We start from the raw sequence: 16,881 nt of genomic DNA on the forward strand, positions 1-16,881 counted from the left end.
ATTTTCAAGCTACCACATCGAGACACATATCATTCGATGCGTAAAGACCATATCTAAAACTGATGGCAGCGGTTTTTTGGATTTCTAATTTTTGTGGGAGTGGGAGCATTTTTCGTGAATTTTTCGAAAAATTTTCGATTTTCCCCCCCGCCACCCCCCTTTTTGCGGAATAAAATCCAAACTATAACGAAATTAGAAAAAAGCCTGCCATCCGTTCTAGATAATTTTGTTGCGCATCGAATGGTATATGTCTCATTGTTGTAGCTCAAAAACTCTAGGAGGAGATAGGTTTTCCGTGACAATAAGTGTGAATGTTGAGGAGAGCCCGACAAAGTCCCGAGCGCACTGCAATAGGCGCTCAATGTAGCATAGATACCAAACTAAACGTTTCTGGATCTTGATTCCACTCAAGGATGATGGGAGCAACTACATGCGCATCTCTCCCTACAAAGCCCGGAGGCACACAGAGTCAGACCTCATAGAAACACTGTATTTGTAGTGCTGGGCAGCGAATTAGCTCCTATGTAATTACTGAAAGAACTCTCCCCCCGCCCCCCTTTCATGAAGTGTCGTGAACGTACAAATCAACGTACAGAGATGGTAATGGTACCGTTGGATAGGCCAGAATGTCAGCTTTAAGATGAGACTAAACACGTAACTGCAGCACGACTCAAGTAGACACTATATTTAAAGAGCTCAGCAGTTAATTAGTTCCTATCTAATTACTTAAAGAACTCCCCCACCCACCCCCCTTTCATGAAATGTCGTGAAATCATTAATCAACGTACAGATATGGCAGTGGTACCGTTGGATAGGGCAGAATGTCAGCTTTAAAATGAGTATAAAAACCGAAAAAGTGAAAATTTTCAATTTTAGGGTAGACGCTCCCCTTAATAACCGATTATTCAAAGATGTACTTGTTTGTATGTATGGTTAGTCAAATGAATGATATTTTCAAGTGTAACAATCATCACAGCTGGTTTCTGCTCTCTAATATTATGCCATATGCAATAATTCAGACTATTCAATTTGGTGGTTAGTTTTTAATATGGATAATTTAGTCAACCGTCGACCGATGTATCGCCCGGCGATTCATTTAACAGTCGTGTTACCAAGTTGTATGACTTAATTGAAAGATAATATATCATCAATTTGCCCTCATTAGCAACTGTTAACTGCAGCAAGGAATTGGTTAGATGTTTCTACGAATAAAATTAGTTGATACTTGAATACCGCACGCCGAAAATATGACAGTTCGAATATATTGCACATGAATGCAGAAACTAATTTAGATTTTCGCAACATGACTAAACTAAAAAAATGTTCATGCTTAAGCTTCTATTATATTATCTAGTAAGGCTGTGCTCTAATTAACTTTTAATCCCAACCACAAAAAAACATTATTTTGGTCATGAATGAGGGTGAATTATGCACAATAATATGGAGAAATTAAATAGCTCTTATTTTCCAACAAAGCAATTTGTCCGGACTGATGCAGTCGCGGCTGCATTTGACGGCACTGTGAACCATGCGCTACAGGGGACTATATACTAACTTTCCCGGACGCCGTGAGAGTGAAACAATCATCAAAGTTACGCAAGAAATACTGAAAGGAGGCAATTACTCCTCACATTTATCACTTTTCTAGGGAAAATGGTATTTAAATTGCCAGGTGACTTTGGGTTCACTGCAGTCAAATCATGACCATAATACTTATAGTCTGAATACTATATTGCATCCACGGAACGAAGGCTTAAAATAAATCAGGTGGTCTGAACTTTATGTTTACTATTACAAATAATTCTGAAATTCGGCGTAATACACTCAATTTGAAAAGAAATAAACGCGTTCATTTGTGATTTTATAAGTCAGATTCCTTATTCGTACATAATTTATTAAAGGAGATGGATTCGATTGTTTGATATTATATGAAATCAACGGATGGCTCGAATGCCCGTTATTGTATTTCTCTTCTGAATTTATTGCATTGTACAATGTACAATGAATGTATTTTCCTTCAATGAAATCTATTCTCTTCCATTTTTATGATTAACTATCTAAATTCAACGTGAAGTTTAGAACAATAATTGTGTTTGCCCGTTAAAGTCAGTTCATGGAGCACGTATCCCTAACTTTTAGCACAGCTAATGGCTAAGTGCCTGTCACGACCATAGGAAGACGTTCAACTGGGCGCGACAGCTCCCTTGGTATTGGCTGGCTTCCAACCGTAGGTTAAATACTTAAACACGTATGTCTTTTAACTTACATTGCTTATGTAGGGTAATGAATAATTTCACTGAACCCACTGCTGAGGTGCGTAACATCTTCACGGCTTTGATATAAGGTCAATTATTTTCATAATCTTTATATATTAGCAATACTCCTCAATCATGCTCTCCAAGAGGTCATTTGTTAATTATTAATACATTTATTATTTTAATTTATACAGTTTGGTTCATTTTTACTAGGTAGGAACTAATTGAACCACCTGTTTCTCAGGGCAAGCTTCGATTCGATGAAGCTTATACCAAAATGGTCACCTGAGTTTAAGTAGCTCTAGAAAATCAATTTTACTTAATGGAAGTCAAATTCACGGTTAGCTGAATTATAATATTAATTATTCAAGAATTCAATGACAACCACACCGCATAAATAAACAAAACACCGTTGCACATAGTTTCCTCCACGACTCCCACAGATTTAGATAGAATATTCACCATATTTGTGGCTAATCCTTCATCATAATCCACCTTATCCGCCATATTTGTGGCTAATATTTTCGAAGCTTTGTAGAGGCTACGAATGGCCGAATATTTCGTCAGGTATTTGCATGTATATAAAATAATTCATCAATAATCGTAACTAATGCTGCGAAACGGACACTCCAAAGCTCATGAGCGTGTAAAAAAAGTTCTGCCACAAGAGTAAAAATTTTATTAGTAATTCGTCTTGCATAAAATTTTGAATGGCAATTTTAGTTTGAATAAAAGTTAGGAATGGAATACGATTAGCGCCCGAGATACTGAAATCTATGTTTGGAATTCCGTAGAATTGCATGACAATGATCATTATGTTACAGTATTATTTCGATTATATGTAATTTGTTTAAGAATTCAGCTCCATGCGGGTATATGTGTTGAATTTTTAAAGCATAGAATTTAAAAAAAGATTTACTACCAACAGAATTTTGAAATTTCTAATGTTTTACAAGGAGGGCCTATCTGTTTTCATGTCATAGGAATTTTTAAATCTAAGGTACCGTCTAAAAAAATTGAGTGTTGTCATAAATGAAAGTAGGAGCAGCTAAAACATTTCGATCATCAGTATAAGCCAGCGTAATATCCTGCATTAGAAAACTTTCTTCATTATATTCTCAGCGCGTCACCAAAATGTGTTCGTTGATTGCGAAAAGCCGTTAAGCATTGCGATAAAAATAATAATTACATTGTTTATGCCAGCAATTCTTAGATCTCTCTTTCATTATGAGCTGAATTATCGCAAAACCTGACCATCAATAAACTGAAATTAATCTCCGTCGCTTTATCCATCCTAAAAAGAAATAATGTAAATGGCCAAAATTCAAGATCTGAGCAGACGCCAAAGGCACAAATGGAAGTAAAATTTTTGGTATAAATTATTCCTATCGCGTGCAATGCAATTATAAACTTCTAACTTCAATATAATAGCTTCTTATGCTTTCATCCAGAAAGTAATGAACAATTTATCACATGTTGCGTTTAATTAAGCATCATAGGTTACGAAAATGCCCAATAATTATCGATCATAAATTGAGGTTTTAGAACAATATAAAATTCAGAAAACTTTTAAGCGGACACATTCGATGGCTTATAAAAGACCGCGTCGTCCTCCCCAGACCACTTCAGTACTCAGGATGGCTTCTCACAATGGCCATCAGCGAGCGGGGCCGCTGTTGCTGTTAACGATAGTTACGCTGCTTGGAACGGCCGCAGACGCCGTGGTGTTTCAGACGATCATGATGAACGTGACCGTACTTCATCCAGACCTAAACATGACGGCATCAGCGGCGTGTGAGTCAATATAATACGAGATAATAATTATTACAATTGTAAAATCTATGTATGGACCACTTTTTTACCTGATTTTCAATTATAAATATAGAGTGACAAATTAATTTGAGTACTGAAGTTCATAATAATGCCATTGCTCTAGATAAACGATGTCCAGCATTCATACATGCGGACGAAAAAGTTTTGTATTCCGCATTTTCGCAGAAAATGAATATTTTTATTGCTAACGGATATTTATCAGAAATTATATCGTAATACCATAAGGATTTAAATTCAAGGGAGAGTAGGATTAGGAAGGATCGCAAGCTTCTATTTAATTGCTGTTACCTTGGGCAGAATAGATAATATTCATGCTTAAAACCAGATTCGCTGTATCGAGTTCCGTAGAGTGTGAGTGTATTCGAGTGTGATCGTTCGCGGGGTCGAAATAATCAGCCGTTGATGATACGGAAAGTTGAACTTCCAACAGTGATTATAGACTATTTGCATTGATGAGGAATAATTATGCACTGTCATTGATATGACTAAGAAAAATCATATATTGTTAATAAACGAGTTTATATGAAAAATTTCTCTATTTTCTAGGACACTTTTCATTGACAAGCAAAATTATTCGTTCATTGTCCCCATACATTGTTTAAAAGAGAACATTGGAAAAGTAAAGCCTAAGAATTTCAATCATTTCCTGTTAGTATTAATATTAGCCTTAGAATTTCAATTATTACTGTTTCTAATTATATGTGTTAGAATTTCACGATAACCTATAAAATATGCTGGGGCATCAAATTAGAACTAAAAACTTGAATCAACAATGGATTAAAAGAAACCAATTGTAGTAATCAGCGAAGGCGGCGCATCAGCGTGACCGTGGACTACGACGTCCTAAACCCATCATAAGGTCATAGGGATAACAATTTGCGACACAATAACTAAGTTGGCAATCCTTTCATTTAAAGATTTATCGACTAATTTTTATCCATGACTTTATTCATATGTGTGTTTCATGTATTGAACAACCACCATCTTAGGAATAAAATATTTTTGTTGAATTATGTCTCGTTTTTGAGCGGTATCACATTGATTCGAACTCGCTTGCCTACTAGCGTTCACCGCCCCTAAGCACAAACCGAAAATCTTGAATATTTATTGAGGAATCCTCACATTTGATGGAATGAGAAATATTTAATATTTAATGAGGAGTCTTCAGACTGCTTCCAATTATTACAATTAACTTGAGGCTACCCCAGGTGAGTGCAAGGCGAAGTGCTTCGTGCTGCCCAAGTGCAGCGCTGCGTCGTATGACATTACGACGTCGGTGTGCAGCATGACGTACGACGCTCCTTGCAACGTCACGACAACATTTGCTCCTGGCGTCATCAGCCTCTTCAAGTTCGGTGAGATCTTACGTTGAAGAAAAATTATTTGTTTTATGAAGTTTTAGTGCTGGTGCCATTACTGTGTTGGGGGACTATCTCTTATTAAACTGACGTCTCCCCGACACATAGCACGTGATCGTTCTTCAAGACTTTAATAAACCGTTCAAGGCCAAGGATTTTCTTCAATGAATAAATAGTTTCAAGTGAATATAATTAACAATGAATAAATAGAAACAAAAGACAACGAACCAAAACACCCTAATCCTAACCTCACTTTAACTTGACTTTAACCGTGCGTTCATTCACTTTCAATTCACTAATCACGTCCAAATATAGTTCATAACTTGAGCTCATATATCGAGTTCGAACATCGAGGCCTTCCTGAAATACAACAAAAATAACGCATGAAATAACTAACTAGAGAATGAATATATAATAAACAAACAAATTAACACGCACAAATAATCACTAACACGAAACTAATCACTTCTAAAATTGAACAAACACAAATATAATCACAGAACTATCGATTGACGTACCTCCACGGCAAGAACACTAGACACAATGACAGGTAAAACGCAATGTTGCAGGAGGTCACGGCTAAGGTAATTGAAAACTAAAAATGAAAAATCAAAATCCTAATACCTAATACATTGCTACTTATGTCCATATATACATGAATAAATCTATTTCCTCTACAACTGATTGTGTAAGTTGGATGAATATTAGTATTGTGTACTAGAGACTTCATGCATCTTTTTCGTATACTGACTGCTCCTTGTTTGCAGTTATTCAAGAAGCGTTCATCACCAAAGGCAAAACCTTCAACGGATCTCCCGACAACCTGAAGAAGATGTGCGGTGCAGAAGGCGGGGTTCCGCTCATCATCAACACCAAGCAACTGCTTCGAGAAGCTAGGCAGCTCGTCGCTGGTAATATAACTTGGTCATATTTTCAATTGATTCACGTGACAACCTGATGCAGAAATGTTATGTGTCATTTATGGTTGTGTCAAGCTCAACCATAAACATTAGTTAAATGGTTGATAGCAGAATTTACAGTTCTTCTTCGTCTTTATATGAACGATCATCCATCCTTCTTGGGAATTCGTTTGTCAGAAACTATTATTAACCGTCAATTTTGAACATTTAATAAAATAATTCCCATTTTTATTTATATTTATTTAATTTTAATATAACAGGTTAAATCCTAATTGAACATGAATGGGAGTTAGCTGGAGCTGATCAGAAAAATCAGCTTCTCTTAGTTCCCATTGTTCAGTGAAGGAAAGTGAACGTGTACACAATTTTCTCAGGGTTCTTCTGCGGAGGACGGAATATGAACATCCCTTGTAGGTACAACGGTCTGGCTAGTTTTCCAATTAACAGTGAAATCTAGTGATTCCTCACTAATTTTTTGCGGCTTACTCGCAGACCATGGAAAATAGGTAATATGGGGTACAGTTCACGCGGCCTGGCTGAGCGCTTACCAAACTCCTAACAACGGCCCTTACCACTGGTCAGACAACTCCCCGGTGATTGGCTGCGTCTTCGCTGCAAACGACTTCTTTTCTGCTGCACTCATCGGTACATGGGGCATCCGTGCTACGTGACGATGGAAAAATTGGCACGTTATTAGACCAACCATTGGGGATCAATGCTTTGCCCGTACCGTGCGCAAGGACTCCGTGAAAAGTGTATATACGAAGTAAATATTCATTGCGATTGCTATAGTCTAGTCTCACATATGGACCAACTTTTACCAGTCTTGCCTCTTTCACCGCATAAAACTTTTACCAGTCTTGGTTTTTTTCTCCGTATAAAAAATGATTTCAGCCCCTAACATAAAATCAATTTTTTTTCTGGTATCTGGTCAAATATATTATCTTTAATGTAAGTTTGTCGTACAATCGGAACATCCTCGACTCAATAGTCAAAATCGTACTCGTGGAAGTGGTTAAAATGTGCTAAACGCCACAGAGACTTACTGCACGTCAAAATATTCCCACGCAAATATTATTTTTTTCTGTTAGTTCCTATTTCCACATTTCGGGAATATTTATTCAGTAATGCAAATTCACCATTGACAACGTTGACTATTGTCCTTATCTCTTGTTCAAAATTCGCGAAACATGTAAATTATTTCAAAAGTGTAGCGATGACCCGATTGTACTTCAACGCGAAACTAAATCCAACCAGATCAGTTTGTTCACATCATGCGAATAACATTTGTTTTGTCCTGACAATAATCTATCAGTGCTACCGAGAAGGAAACTAATATATAAGGCACGTAGTTTATTTTAAGTCATTTTTCCTATTTTACATAAATGTACAGGTAATTATCGCAGTAAGTCCCACCGGGGGACTGGAACAGCTACCGCTACATGTCTATATAGTGACTTGTAGGAGCAGCTACCGCTAAATGTATATATAGTGACTTGTAGGAGCAGCCACCGCTACATGTCTATATAGCTGTCTCTTATACACATCTAGATGTGTATAAGAGACAGGATCTATATAGTGACTTGTAGGAGCAGCTACCGCTACATGTCTATATAGTGACTTGTAGGAGCAGCTACCGCTACATGTCTATATAGTGACTTGTAGGAGCAGCTACCGCTACATGTCTATAAAGTGACTTGTAGGAGCAGCTACCGCTACATGTCTATATAGTGACTAGTAGGAGCAGCTACCGCTACATGTCCATATAGTGACTTGTAGGAACAAATGCTGTCCTGCACGCTAGCTCTTGCCACTCATGGTGAGCTTGGGTTGTGGCGTTGCAGTTGAGTTAACTACATATTACTTCGAGTACTACAACATTGTGTCCAATATGATACTCTTAGAGAGGCATTAATATATTTTATATGGACAGTCGTGAGAATTTTGCCCTAGCCTGGAATCGCAGCTCGCAATCTATGATAGAACACAAATGATTTAATCGTCGTTTTGCACGTTTAAATTTACTGCACTCAGCGTTTGCATGTCGTTTGCCCGGAGTCTACATCCAGTGGTAGCCGGCAGTGTGCACATTACGTTCCAACTTTTTTTTTTGTTTTCTGCACTCGGATTTTGAACGATATTTACTGTCACTGTTAGCACATTCTGGCCGCCATTAGCCTTGACCAGAGAAAGCATTTAATTGGCACCGCTGATGTTACCGGTGAAAAAAATAGAAGAACGAAGGATATGGAATCTGTTATGAACGTTCTTGTGTCGACCTCCATTGCAATTGATGAGAGCCAAAAAATCAAGCTTGGTGAAAGGCAAATAAGTAGCTGATCTAAATTTTAATGCGTGATGTGTTAATTCAATAAGCTATAGGGAGCATAGCTTCTACTTAACTGATCAAAATTTTCGTTGGTCCTTGATTCTTGGACTTAACCAAAATATAAATTTAATTTCCGAATTTTCTGAATATTGAATAGTAAAATTATTTTTGAGCTCGTACTAAATTTGCAACAGTTGAGGCAGTCAACTTAAATACCGAGGCATAACGAGTCCAAAATAATAATATTTTATTATTTATTTGCATTGTTGTACACATTGATTGCGTTAATTCAATTAACCGTTGCAGGGTTTTCCTTTTTAAAATTTTTCAATCCATGGTCTTCGCCGAAACAAAGATTTCAATTTCTTTTAAACTTCTTGATTGTTGAATATTAGAATTATCTATGCCTTGAACTACCGTGGACTAAACGATCTGCGGATAATGGTGTGTATTGATTGAAGCAATGATAATATGATTTGCTGTTTCCGAGGAATAAATCCAATGAAGATATGAGATTATATCATTTGAGATCTATATATGATTTTTCTTGAAATTAAACGCACTGAAATCATTTTATCATAAGATTTCTATGATTATTTTATTAAAATGACCGCTATGTGTCTGGACAAATTATCCACTCACCTGATGTTCCGTAGACTGATTCCGATCAATACGATGTTCATCGGTTCAATTTTAATTGATAAAATATAATTAACAACGAGCGACTTTTATTTTCCTGTCCGTTGTATCCTTTAATTCATATGGGAAGTCGCAGTAACTAACTCAGCTTTGGTTGTAAAATTTATTAAAGTTTGTACTGAACTGTACTGTAACTTAGATGAGAAATTAACCGAACCGATTGGTATATATTTAACCTATAATTGGTATATATTTAATCTATTCAACCTAGAATATTTAAACTGGCAACAGAATTTTTCTTTCCTGGTTATTGAGATGAAGTACCGAAATTTATTATTTCATTGCAAATTTAATGGTGATTCATTCATGATGGTGATTCATGGAGTTCACTCGGCCTTTCAATGGAAAAGATAGTCACTTCAATATCATTCCGAAATTTCGAATATCTTCATTCGGGATTTGTCCAAGTGTTTTCCGAGATCAAACTCAAACTCAGTTTGAGGGTTTGACTGAGGTTTCTCCCAATTATTTTCTGAGATTCCTGCAATATTTTTCTGAGATAGGAATCACCAGCTTCCTTATATTAAATGATTATTTTAGTTGTAGGGGGCTGAAATGTATTAAAATTACCCATCAATGCCTTTCATCCCACCAATGCCTTTAGTCGCCCACCAAAGAGATAATTTTTCAAGTGAGCGCGTAGATTCGAGGGAATAAATGCTTCAAGATTTATTGACAGATAGAAACGTCTGATGAATGTTTTCAGCGAGAGCCTTCATATAAATTAAGGCTTATTTCCTGTTTTTGAATTTGAGTAGTTTCACCGCACTCAAGGGATATAAAATTAGGTTAATTTGACGCACCTGTCGCTGTGAAGTGAATGAATTCCTCGAATTATGAGAAAATGTGAGCACTAGCTAACTGACTAGGATTATTACTAGGATTATTACTAGCTAACTGACTAGGACTCGAGTATTAACTTAGGATTTCCTATTGCTTTCACGAAACTTCACCAACTTCGAATAGGAAGCTTATTTTTCTTTCTTTTTCAATTGCACTTTTATTTTAAGCTTAATTTTTCTGGCGCAAATTAAGCCAATCCATAATTTTTCGGACGGTGACTGTCGAAAACGAACTTGAATAATTACTAAACTAAAAAAAATTCATACATGCGTATTGACAGTAGGAATATAAGATGTGTGAACTGAGCGCATTGCTTCTATAAATGCAAGGAAATATATAACATAAATACATATCAATGATAAATATATACATATATATTGTATTGATGGAGACTTTTTTATCTAATTCTGATACACGGATTCTAGATTTTTTAGTCCGGTAATTGGGTCCAAGTTTTAGAAGCGGAGCCAAATCATAATAATGGACAATAGCAATTTATTCTACCATCAGCCGAAGAACAACTTCTGTAAATAGGAATAGACGGGAACTTCTTAAACTTCTTAACATGACGCAACACAAGGTTTTCGCGAAACTTCGTTCAAGGTTCAGCCTATTAATCAGAAGCCTAAATTTGTTCCTGTTAAACACTGAATTAAATTTCACGAGCGACACCGTGGAAATATAAGAACTTTGATCTCGTGAAGCTATACAAATAAACGGTAAAAAAAACTCCAGGAGATGCAGGCCTAGTCGAGAGCTAAGCTAAACCTAGCTTCTGCATATATTTTATATGGGAACAACGAAGGAATCTTGCAGAAGGAAATACGGAAAGTCCTTCCGTTCTGGTGATGACTATTGGAAAAATTCAGATAACAGCTCTAGACTTTTAATCTAATATAGTATGAACGTTTTAAGCGAATGTTTTAAGCGAATTATTTCAACTTTCACGAACAGGTTTGAGAAAAAGTGTTCCACCTTGTGCTGCGCAAGCAGACTTCTGAGGCGGCTCATCACCTTATTAATTTACCAATTAAAAAGGTTGATTACCTAATTGTGCGATGATGATACATGGTCAAAAATGTGGACTGACTTTTAATGTTCAAATTATGGTAGGAAACGATTTTCTTCGAATTTGTAATTGGATAACTGTCATTTAGGTAGTGTAATGTATGAAGTTACGCGCGTGAAAGGTGGGAAGAACACGGCAGCACGAAACAGGCTTTATTAGAACCAACATAATGAACATGAAACAAGAACGAGGGCTTACGGAGAACGACTTCTAAATCGTGCTTCTTCTTAGCGGCTAGTTAATGGCGCAGGGACCCCGAAAGAATTTCGAAGAAACACTTAGATACAGATCCGCATTCAGATTTTGATTTTGACTTTACGTCCTTGTCCTCGCCGTATTGGTACCTACGTGAAATCGACACTTTTAGACCCACTTTCGTACTTCCAGCCCTGCTACGAAGATGAAATTTTGGCCCATAATAGAGCCTGATTTTAGATTGACGAATCAAAAGTCGGATCCCCAAAATTCCCCATGGGGAAGACACAAATCCCCAAAAACGACTAATTTTTTCAAAAATTCACCAAAAATCAGCCGTTGCTTGCACGCGCCTTTATCTTGGCTCCTTTTCTTCCCATTGGTTGGGGCAAGTTTCCGGAAATTCCTGGCCAGAAAAACGCCCCCCAGGGGGGGAAAAGCAAAAAAATTATCAAAAATTTGACAATTTTTTAAAAATTGGAGAAATTTTTTTGGACGTTGCCCTTTGAGGGAACGATAGAAAATAGTGAAATCTTTCACAGAAAAAATTGAAAAAATTCTGGAATTTTTTTCCGCCGAGAAAAAGCCGTTTTAAATTTTTGGCAGTTTTCTGTGGAGGCCAAACGGTTGAAGCTAGAAATGAAATTTTTACGTCAAATTATCTCAAAATGAAAGTTAATTAGGGTTTATATCGGACTATTTCTCAATAAACTGCTTGGCTCGCGAGATATTCGAAAAAAATCGATTTTTTGACTTTTTGGCGAAAATTCAAGGCGAAATAACTCGAACTCCGTGCATCTCACAGGAACGTTTACTTCGATAAAAAATCATCCCCAGACTTGTTTTATGATATGCCGCTGAAAAAATTTCAAAAATCGAAAAAAAATTGTTTTCGCGATTTTTGCCGGATTTTTTCCAAGTTTTTCCCACCCCCGGGGTGGGGAAAATTTCAAACGAGTTATTCTCGGCCGGGATCAAAGCCACAGGCGCCAAACTTGGCACACATGTTGGGCATGATTACAGGTATTCCATAAACTTTTTTGGGCCATCCAGGGTCGTTTTTGTGGCGACAACGAATTAAAATCTAATTTTCTTCAAATGAGTTTTTTGTGAGAACTGCGCAGTCGATCGTCACCAATTTTGACACGCATATAGGCACCATTGGCGTGTCTCATGTATACGTTTTTGAGGGGGTCTTCATTATGAATTTTTTCGAGAAAAAAATTCAAAACCGAAATTTCTGAAAAAAAAAATTTCTCAGTCAGGAAAAAAGCCACACGTTTCAAACTCGGTACACATGTCGACCATAATGAGAAGTATGTCCCTATAAATTTACAGCCCTCTAGCATCAATTTTACGACTATAAAAAAATAAAAAATTAAGCATTTGTCGTATCGTGTCACGAGTTTTTGTATACCAGTGTCATATGCCAACGCCGCCAGTGTATTGAGATACGCAGTCACCCGTTCTTTCAATTCTTGTCATTTTGAAACTTTTTCCCTGCCACGAAGTCCTTGAGTTTCGTAAACAGATGAAAATCTGAAGGAGCCAAGTCCAGACGGGTGGATGGTCGAAAATATCCCACTTGAATTTTTTGAGAAGTTGTTTTGTTATCCGAGACGTATGCGGCCTGGCATTATCGCGCAGGAGAATGACACCAGTAGACAACAGACCTCGCCGTCGATTTTGAATTGCCTGCCATAATTTTGTTGCACAATATGCATTGGCATTGAATGTGTCTCCACGGGTCATGAAATCGATGAGCAGTACACTTTGCCGATCCCAGAAACACTGGCGGCGGAGGAACATGACACGGGTATACAAAAACTCGTGACACGATACGACAAATGCTTAAATTTGCCGGAGATTACGTAGAGAAGTAGTGAAATACATGTTCTTTTCAATAAACATGTTTAAATTTGTTAATATTTACTTCCCTTTGTTCAATTCCTAAACGGGTACTACTTTCCGGATGATCCTCGTACATCAACGAACTCACAGTCTCCCTCTGTCCCTGTGATCATACGAAATAAAGTAGTTATCTTTACGCCCTGTTATTCAGCTTGCAAGAGCCATTTCTGTTAATTTATTACAATACATTTATTGAACTCATATGTTTCTCGTAGTTCCAGACCAGGCAATAAATTGTCAAGCGCTGCTACCCAATCGCAATTACTTGAAGAATATAGGATTGACTGAATCCTATATTGGATTAGCTCATATAGGAGATATTCTCTTCAAACACTCAATACAAGCCTCGACTGCAAATTCCGGTAGATATTATGGTATTAGTTTCAGTATTACTTATTTTGCATAGTAAATTAATTTTTAAGGACGAATCAACAGTTGTACCCACCGTACTTGAAGAGACCAATAACGCCGGTTGTGTTCTGTACTTTTGTCTCGCACTGACTGACGTACGTGAGGTTGCACGTAGACGAGGGCTTATCGTACGTCGCTGCCGTGCACTGCGGCTGTACGAGGCACTTGGTACGACAAGCACCTGCAATTGATTTCAATCCAATGAGATAAGCGGGCGTCAACGTATTTTGGAAATATTATCTAAGATCACAAACAGGATTTTTTTCATTTAATTTCAATGATTTTTTCTGAGTTTTGTTGATTAATTTTAGACGCAGTTAACTTCACGGCATAAAATAAAATGATTGAAAGGACACTTGGAAATTTAAGATTTATGTTTGTTTATTATAGAGTCAAGTTTATCTTTTTATAGGCGGACGTGTCGTGCCGATCACTGATAAAAAACATAACAATAATATTAAAGGCTATTAATTCTGAGGTCAATGAGAACTCACAGATCTAACCATCAAAGTAAATTTTCCGTCACGAGCAGAAATGACATATTCAATTTTTTGTTGAGTTTAACGTTTGTAAAATAAGTTCACAAGGTGTAGCGGCAAGAGGATCCAGATTTTCTTTCCAGCTGTACAGTCCAGTTCTACTATATTAAAAACTGCGGCAGCAGATGCGACGCTGGATCTGGAGATGCTGCTCGCTGCTCGTAAATATTCTTCTTAATTGGTGCTGCGAAGTAATTATAGAACCTGCCAACAATCTCCATATTCTACTTTCACTTCACTTTGAGTCATGTAACATCAACCATCCTTTTGTTTGTAATATTCTGTAGCAGCGCATATTTTCCGTTGGCCCGCTTTTGAAATTTCTAATGTTCGTTGGTCATTGCTTAATGAGCTGTCATCAATGTTTTATTTAGTTCTTCTATTTGTTTCAACAGTAATTGTGTTGTGAGCTCTTACAGAACAATTCTTTCACATTCTGTCAATGGCGCCTGTTTGAGCGCCACTGTCGAAGTATTGTTCTTGTCTCGATCAACACGATTACGATGATTGCGATACAATTATGCTGGTGCAATACGATTACGATGGTGCAATACGATTACGATGATGCGAAACGTTTACGATGGTGCAATACGATTACGATGGTGCGATACGTTTGCGATGGTGCAATATGATTACGATGGTGCGATACGTTTGCGATGGTGCAATACGATTACGATGGTGCGATACGTTTACGATGGTGCGATACGATTTCGATTGTGCAATACGATTTCGATGGTGCAATACGATTAACATGTTTCTCTCAGTTCCACAACATTGTGTCCCGACATGTTTCTCTCAGTTCCACAACATTGTGTCCTGACATGTTTCTCTCATTACCACAACATTGCGTCCCGACATGTTTCTCTCACTACCACAACATTGTGTCCCGACATGTTTCTCTCATTACCACAACATTGTGTCCCGACATGTTTCTCTCACTATCACAACATTGTGACCCGACATGTTTCTCTCACTACCACGACATTGTGTTTCGACATTTTTCTCTCACTACCACAACATTGTGTCCCGACATGTTTCTCTCACTACCACAACATTGTGTCCCGACATGTTTCTCTCACTACCACAACATTGTGTCCCGACATGTTTCTCTCATTACCACAACATTGCGTCCCGACATGTTTCTCTCACTATCTCAACATTGTGACCCGACATGTTTCTTTCACTTCCACAACATTGTGTCCCGACATTTTTCTCTCACAACCACAACATTTTGTTCCAACATGTTTATTTTAATAGTAATAGCAGGGATATTTTGTGACAAAATTTTACCCCCGACTTGTGGGTTGCGTCGACGTGACGTCCAACCGATTATCAGTAGCTGATGTCCATTAGAATTACATCAATAAGTTACAAAAACAGTACAATGTACGTTAAAAACGAGTTAAAAATGGACTCAGTTTGCTTCAGTAACGACAGGCAAACATCGCGTGACATTGATGCTCGTGTACCTCACACTTTTCAACTTTTTGAATTCAAATACAATTTTACCCTCCTGTTGTTACTCCATCAGGTACAAAATATATATGTTCTCATTTATTTTCATATGTAACGAACATGTTTCATTGTATTTTTCTGCTGACTGTGTAATAATTGATCCTTAAAAAATTGTTTTATATGTATGTGGTAAATGCAACCGTAGAACATATACGTCATTTCTCTGTAAAGGAAGTTGCCACACCCAATAATTTCAACGAGTGAATATTAATAATTAAAACTATGCAAGGGAACTGAATGTTCAACGACGCAACTGCCCGACTCTAAAATAATAAATACCATTAGCCTGAATAATTAACTGGAATTGAAGAAGTATATAGTGTATTAGACTGAGCCAGGCGAATAATTACATGAACATTTTTTACACGTCGTTTGTTCTTAAACTTTAGCAAGCCTCAATTGTTAGATGTAACGTTTCTTCATATATAGCAAGCCTTAATTAAGCCTCTGAATTATTTGCAATGTAAACCACTAAGTTCATTCCATGTTTTTTTTAACGTGGCAGCATATGCATATCGAAGGAAACTCTGCATTAAGCCCAGTTTGTGATGGAATGGATACGAAGGTTCTCTCAGTTCTCGACTGGCGCTCACTCGGCACTCACGATCGTTAGGTTTTAGTACTGTCTTAGTATTAGTAGTTAATTGAAGACAATTCATTAGTGCAGAATGCGATTGCACGATTGAATTACCATATCTTCATATCTTAAGTTTAAATTTACATTTAATGACACTGAAATTTCAATTCTAAACTTAAAATTAAATTTTGTAATTTCTCACCATTCAAATGTAAAATAAGATAAATTTTGGACCCATGTAATGCAAAAAGCTTGTGAATGAGCACTCGATGTATAATAGTCATACACTTTTATAATTATCAGTAGTCACTGTCGTAGCCACTATCATACATTGCATGAGATTGTAAAATGGTTTATTGTTTAGTCGCTTGTTGACTTACTATTTTAATTATTATTATATTATATTATATTATATTATATAACATTG

General features: G+C 36.9%; 1 protein-coding gene across 1 annotated transcript; it reads left to right on the top strand.

Moving 5' to 3' along the window:
• The first annotated feature begins 4,023 nt into the window (after window positions 1-4,023).
• On the top strand, window positions 4,024-6,883 carry LOC108675524. The gene is made up of 4 exons (XM_018163546.2): window positions 4,024-4,049; window positions 5,297-5,443; window positions 6,214-6,357; window positions 6,859-6,883. Exons 1-4 carry the CDS (start codon window positions 4,031-4,033, stop codon window positions 6,870-6,872), a joined length of 324 nt encoding a protein of 107 aa, XP_018019035.2. The 5' UTR covers window positions 4,024-4,030; the 3' UTR covers window positions 6,873-6,883.
• The last annotated feature ends 9,998 nt before the right edge of the window (window positions 6,884-16,881 follow it).

This window comes from Hyalella azteca, unplaced genomic scaffold, assembly GCF_000764305.2.
Source record: "Hyalella azteca isolate HAZT.00-mixed unplaced genomic scaffold, Hazt_2.0.2 contig10083, whole genome shotgun sequence".
Classification (NCBI taxonomy): Eukaryota; Metazoa; Arthropoda; class Malacostraca; order Amphipoda; family Hyalellidae; genus Hyalella; species Hyalella azteca.